The sequence below is a fragment of the Pundamilia nyererei genome, unplaced genomic scaffold (genome assembly GCF_000239375.1).
Source record: "Pundamilia nyererei isolate P.nyererei 1_Seehausen unplaced genomic scaffold, PunNye1.0 scaffold00135, whole genome shotgun sequence".
In the NCBI taxonomy this organism is placed as follows: Eukaryota; Metazoa; Chordata; class Actinopteri; order Cichliformes; family Cichlidae; genus Pundamilia; species Pundamilia nyererei.
In genome coordinates, this window is record NW_005187536.1 from 258,799 (window position 1) to 264,798 (window position 6,000).

Consider the following 6,000-nt stretch of genomic DNA (forward strand, 5'->3'; position numbering starts at 1 on the left):
AAAAATGCAGTGGATCCATCCTGCAAACCTGTCCCCTCACAAAGCCCACTCCACTCTGGTTTTGTACATGTGCTACTACAAGAAGTACTGCACATGTGCAGTGATGCACAGTAATACCTTTACCCCCTATCTAGTTAACAGTGTGTGCTGTGGAAGCCTGTATGGTAATAACAGGGTTTGCAGTGCTGCAAGCTGAGCTAAGCAACAAAGCAGGAAGCACAGACATGTTGGCACAGGAAGTACAAATGCACGTGAAGTAGAACTTACTTTTCAGGCCAGGAAGTAAAGCATGCAAAGGCTCTGGAAAAGAAAGGAAAAACAAATGTTAGTGAGGCTAAGTTAGACGAGGAGCAAGAGTAAATGTGAAAGGATATGTGTCGCCCATGGCCTTGGAAGCTTCCTTCACAATATGAAATGCAATAAAATAACAGCAGATGTCCTCAGCTTATATAATATATGATTACATTTATATGGTGCTGATAGTTTTAATGAATGTCAACACAAATGTTTTTTAATAGATAACCGCAGTCCTGGTTAAGGCGTTTGTAACTGAATAAAGCTTTGTCGAGTTCAGAGGTAGTTTAAGACTCCAAAGGCCCATATATCCTCCAGGATGACAGTTATTTTTACAAAATGGAAAGAAAATAAAGAGAGCCAGACAAGAGGGAGGGAAGAGGGAAAGTGGCTCTTGTTATGTCTGTCATTTCTCACCTTCTCTTTGCTTTGTCATTCTCCCTCTCTCCCCGATTGCTCTTTTTTTAAAAGTTTTTTTCTACAGCGTTTTCATCCTCTTTCTTTCCTTTGGGATTTTAACGGCAGAAGAAAAAGACAGACGGAAAACAGGGTGAAAAGGGTGAGGGGCAGAGTGACGAGAAGGGAAATTGAGGAATGAAGAGGAAGGGTGGAGGTAAGTTAAGGGGTCGTGGGAAGACGGACTGAATTTTACTGCTGTTTATTATTTGCTGGAGGACGTGGCATCTTTTATGGAAGTGAGAAAGAGCGACAGAACGGAAAAAAGAAGGGAAAACTAGTTACAGCACAGATAAAGAAGCGGTAGTGAGAAAACTAGCGTCTTTGACTCACAGAAACATTTGACTTAAAGGTGTATTAATGCACTACAGCACTAAAGGCAAATATATTCTGACTGGTCCTAAAGTCCATAATACGACTCATTTCTGCCTTTAAATCTTTTTACAATAAAAACAAAGTTGTTTCTGAACCAAGACTCACATACATTTTTGTGAAATCAGGAAATATGAAGGACTTCAAACTTAACCCAGCGTGTGGAGTGCATGGAAATTTGCCCTTTTTTCTCTGCAAAGCAAATTGTTACAAGTGAGCCGACAGCAGTCGCTGATAGCAGCCTCATTGGTTAACTACTGTCTCTCTGCTCCAGAGTAGAGAGTCTCTCCAGTAATCAAGCACAAGCACGCACGTTATTTTCAGTGCTCGACTGCAGAGACTGAATGGAAGATAATGCTGGAGATGGATAAACGAGAGCAAATAAGGAAACAGCAGGATGGGGTGGTACAGGGAAAGACTAGGAGATAGTGGGAGATATAATAAAAGATAGTGAAGGATCCATGCCCAAAGGGCAGTTGTGACCTACTTTCTTTTTTGCGCTTCACTTTTTTGATGTGTGTGTGTGTAAATGAGAAATATTATGATTTTTTTTTTCTCCCCCATCACTCTCGCTCTCTGGCGAAAACACAGAATAAATGTTCCGGTGTGAAGCAGGGAGAGAGTGATAGCTGACAGACGGAAACACTGACCAGCATATTAATGAAGGTGCCAACAGGTGAATGGGACTTACGTGCACACTGCTCCAGGTCAGCGCTGCTGCTCATGTGGATGTTGTCTATTCTGATATGTCCTCTTGTCGGGTGTTCAAAAAACCCCTCAAACACCACCTACACCAGAGAAAGGGACATACAGGTGATTACAGCTCAGCTTATGTGTTAGCTTCTTAATTCAGGGATTCATAAACACGCTAACACTCAGCGGTTATCTACCTGATATTCTCTGGGGCTTCGAGGAAGGATGGTGCGCCCCTCTTTCCAGTGACTGCCTTGGTCACCTTTTAATGCCCATAACAGGGTCTCTCCCTGGTCGCTGTCCCTCAGCAGGACCCTCAGGCTGCCCTGTGCCTCTCCCTGGAGCTGGTAGTAGAACTGGAGGCAGAGCGGGCCTTGCTCTGGCCCCACTTCGGGGCTCAGCAGCCGGGCTTTCTTGCGCAGGGTGTGGCTTCCGGCATCGAGATGAAGGTAGTTCCCTGAAAAATCTGAAAGAGGCCAAAAAGTTGTGCTGGTTATGATACCGATGTAAACTCGGTAATTCATTTCACACTAATGGGTTGTAATAAAAGATAAATTAGCAGCCTTTAAACTGACACATCATTACTCTTCTTACCACAACATGACACCACATGTATGGCTTTCTGCGTGCTATTTGCATTTTATTCATTAACTGGATCCCAGTTTAATGTATTTTATGATTTGTGACAGTGCTGTGTAGTAATGCAGCAGGATGTGGTTGTTTACAGTTTAAGGCATTACTGCCATCATTCTGTGGTATGGGGCTTAACTGCAAATGAGACTGCCATTTCATCATGGCTGCTAATGGCTATGGATACAAATGAACACACACACACATGCACACAGCTCTAGACTAAACAGCCCTAATCATTCTGAATGCTGACACCTCATTCTGCTGCTCTCCATGTTTTTGCTACACTTAGTCAGCACAGCCATCGTACCGACGCCATCACGATGCCTGTGCACGTGCGGTGTGTATCTGCGTGTGACTGCTTCCTCTACACACAATCACTCACTCAGGGTTTTTTTTTTCAAATTCACCTTCTTTCTCTGCACTCGACCCAAAGACGGGATAGAAAGACGAGGAGAAAGCAAAGAGGCTGAAGGGAAGAGAGAATAAGAAAATAACAAAGAGTGAGAGAAAAAAGGCTGCACTACAGTGTTTTCCTCCCATTCTGAACACAAGCATAATCATTAGCTTGCTGCTGTGTTTGGCTGTTTGTCTACTATGGCTGGAGAGTAAAAGCTTCGGTGGAGCTGCAAATAGCCTTTTTATCGACAGCCCGACACTGTGTGTGACACTTCTCGAGGAGAGACGGAGAAGAAAAAAGGGTAAAACCCCTAAAATAATATCTATCTATCTATATATCTATCTATATATCTATCTATATATCTATCTATCTGCCCATCTATCTATCTATCTATCTATCTATCTATCTATCTATCTATCTATCCATCTATCCATCTATCTGTCCATCCATCCATCATCTATCTATCTGTCCATCTATCTAGCCGTCCATCTGTCCATCCATCTATCTATCCATCTATCTATCCATCTGTCCATCCATCCATCATCTATCTATCTGTCCATCCATCTAGCCGTCCATCTGTCCATCCATCTATCCGTCCATCTGTCCATCTATCCATCCATCTAGCCGTCCATCTGTCCATCTATCCATCCATCCATCTGTCAATCTATCCGTCCATCTGTCCATCTATCCATCTGTCCATCCATCCATCCATCCATCCATCCGTCCATCCGTCCATCTATCCATCCATCCATCCGTCCATCCATCCATCCGTCCATCCATCCATCCATCCATCCATCCGTCCGTCCGTCCATCTATCCATCCATCCATCCGTCCGTCCATCCATCCGTCCGTCCATCCGTCCGTCCGTCCATCCATCCGTCCATCCGTCCATCCATCGTTGGCTAAGACAGGAAGAAAAACATTTGACAGCTTTTGCTGTTCATCGTAATGAATAATGGATTTGTAACTCAGTTCCTCACTTGGAGGCAATGCAAAAAAAGAGCTAAATTACCGTTGCTCATTAAGTACAGTTAGAGAAAAGTTGAAGTGTTTTTCTGTCGTTCTGCGTTTGATCTTGGCGAACGTACAAGGGGAGGGAATTAATTAACAACTCTCCATGGGAGGGATAGACAGGGATGTAGAATTGGCTCTGAGGGAGGGAGGGAAGTGTGTGTGTGTGTGTGTGTGTGTGTGTGTGTGTGTGTGTGTGTGTGTGTGTGTGTGCGCGTGTGTTGCAGTCTGTTTACAAGAGTGTTTGTTCACTTTTAGGTATCTTTGTTTATATCTGTGTGTTGAGTCTTTGTGCTCGTGTGTGCATGAGTTCTTGTGGTGGTGTTTCTTCATGTGCCATCCTCACACTTGTACAATAGGCCTGTATGTGTGTGATTAGGTTTCACTGGACACAGACAGCTGATCAATATATTTCCCATCACATTTAAACACCAAGATAATTGGATGCAGCGCTATGAAGAGAACGAAAGCGAGACAGCGCTGTCAGTTATCTCTTTTTGTCTCCATTCAGCCCTTCCTTATCAATAACTGTTCCATCTCCAACAACAACTCTTTCGATGAAAATCTCCAGGGTGAAGAATTTCAGTCGTGTCATATCTGAGATCAAAAGAATAACTTATGAGCTCTGTTCTGGTTGGATTTTCCTCTCTTAAAAAAACCTAAAAGGGCTCTTAATGACAAGGGCTGGGGATTTGATTTGCATATCGAGACAGCTTCCAGACAGGGTGCCACGCTAATGTTGCTGTAGAACAAGACTTAATGTCATGTTGCTGTCAAACATGGAGACAGGGACGCTGCTAAGTCAATTACATACACTCACAGGCGCACACCCATAAGGGTGCATACATATACGTGCGCACATTCACGAGATCCTAGTGAGCTGTAGAGTTTTGCCTTATGTCACGGCCCTGTCTGTTTATAAAGCTGCTGCTCGTTCAACCATGAACTGGATGGTTTCAGCAGATACAAAGAAAGCGTTGGTGGATGGCAAGGTCATATATATATGTGTGTGTGTATGTGTGTGTGTATGTGTGTGTTGGGGGGGCTTATGCCTTGGGTGTTTAATATACAGACAGTTCCACCTTGAGTTATGGGTGTAAGTGTGTGTGTGGAGCCCCGGGGAGAGCTGAAGAGCTAAGGCAGCACTTCTGTCAAAGCCATCATCTGACTTATCTGACCGCTCTGGGCCGTGTGTGTGCACCTTATGGGTGTGTAGGTACAGTAAGTGTGTGTGCGATTGATAAAACAGTCCTCCTGCTCTCTTGTTAAAAATGGACGGAAAATTGCAAGTACCACTGACGGAAACGGAGGTGAAGCCAGCGAGAATATATGATATATCAGTATGAATCAACCTCAAAAGGAAATGAATGACTTTTAATAAAAGAATAATTCAGCTGTATGTTGAAGACGAAAACACGAGATAATAAGGATTGAGAACAAAAAGACATTTGTAAAGAAAGATTAAAGGAAAAGAAATTAGAAAAAGAAGAAACACGAAGCCCGAAGTCAGATAATTACAGCATTCAAAGACGCTTCAAGCACAAAATAAAAGAGATAAGCGAAGAAGAACTGTCGTGGATTAGATCTGAAAACGAGAAAAAATAGAAAAGACCCGACAAACAGGATGAGAAAGTAACAAACTAGGGTAAGGAAAGTGAAACTGTTAAACCTAACGGTTTTTTTAAAACTCCAATTAAGACGTCGTGCACACTTTTTACAGATAAGAGTGAAATCCTTGCATCATGGTTGCTGTCAGTGGTTCCTCCCAGCACTGGGATGCATCATATTCCACCACAGGACGACCGCTTTGCTCTTAATTAGCTCAAGAAGTCTTTGTGCTGAGGAAGGTCAGACATTTCAGCGTGACGATGCTTTCTTTTATGTCTTTAAAAAAACAGAGATATTGTGAAATGAGAAATGCCCAGATAATAAGTAATGTTTTTCTGCTGGGCCTGTGGAGTTTTCAGAAAGTTTGAGTGTTTAATTAGAGGAGGAGGCCCACCCATAAATCCTTTTAATGGGTTCTAACCCTGTGGAGATTTCAGAAGATGGAAGGTCTGCTTGGTGAATTTCTACAGTGTGTGCTTGAGAAAGCCAGCAGAGCTGTAGCTATTAATTATTATTCTCCACTTGTAAGCAGTTTT

At 43.0% G+C, this 6,000-nt stretch overlaps 1 protein-coding gene across 1 annotated transcript in view; it reads right to left on the reverse strand.

The window, feature by feature from the left end:
- Positions 1-6,000, reverse strand: part of LOC102199112 (neuropilin-2-like) — a 90,976-nt gene that overhangs the window by 15,863 nt on the left and 69,113 nt on the right. Inside the window, exons 13-15 of the mRNA XM_013913501.1 lie at positions 2,013-2,281; positions 1,814-1,910; positions 268-300 (exon numbers count right to left, since the gene is read on the reverse strand). Coding sequence (XP_013768955.1) covers positions 268-300; positions 1,814-1,910; positions 2,013-2,281 — 399 coding nt within the window. The remainder of the gene's footprint in view (positions 1-267; positions 301-1,813; positions 1,911-2,012; positions 2,282-6,000) is intronic.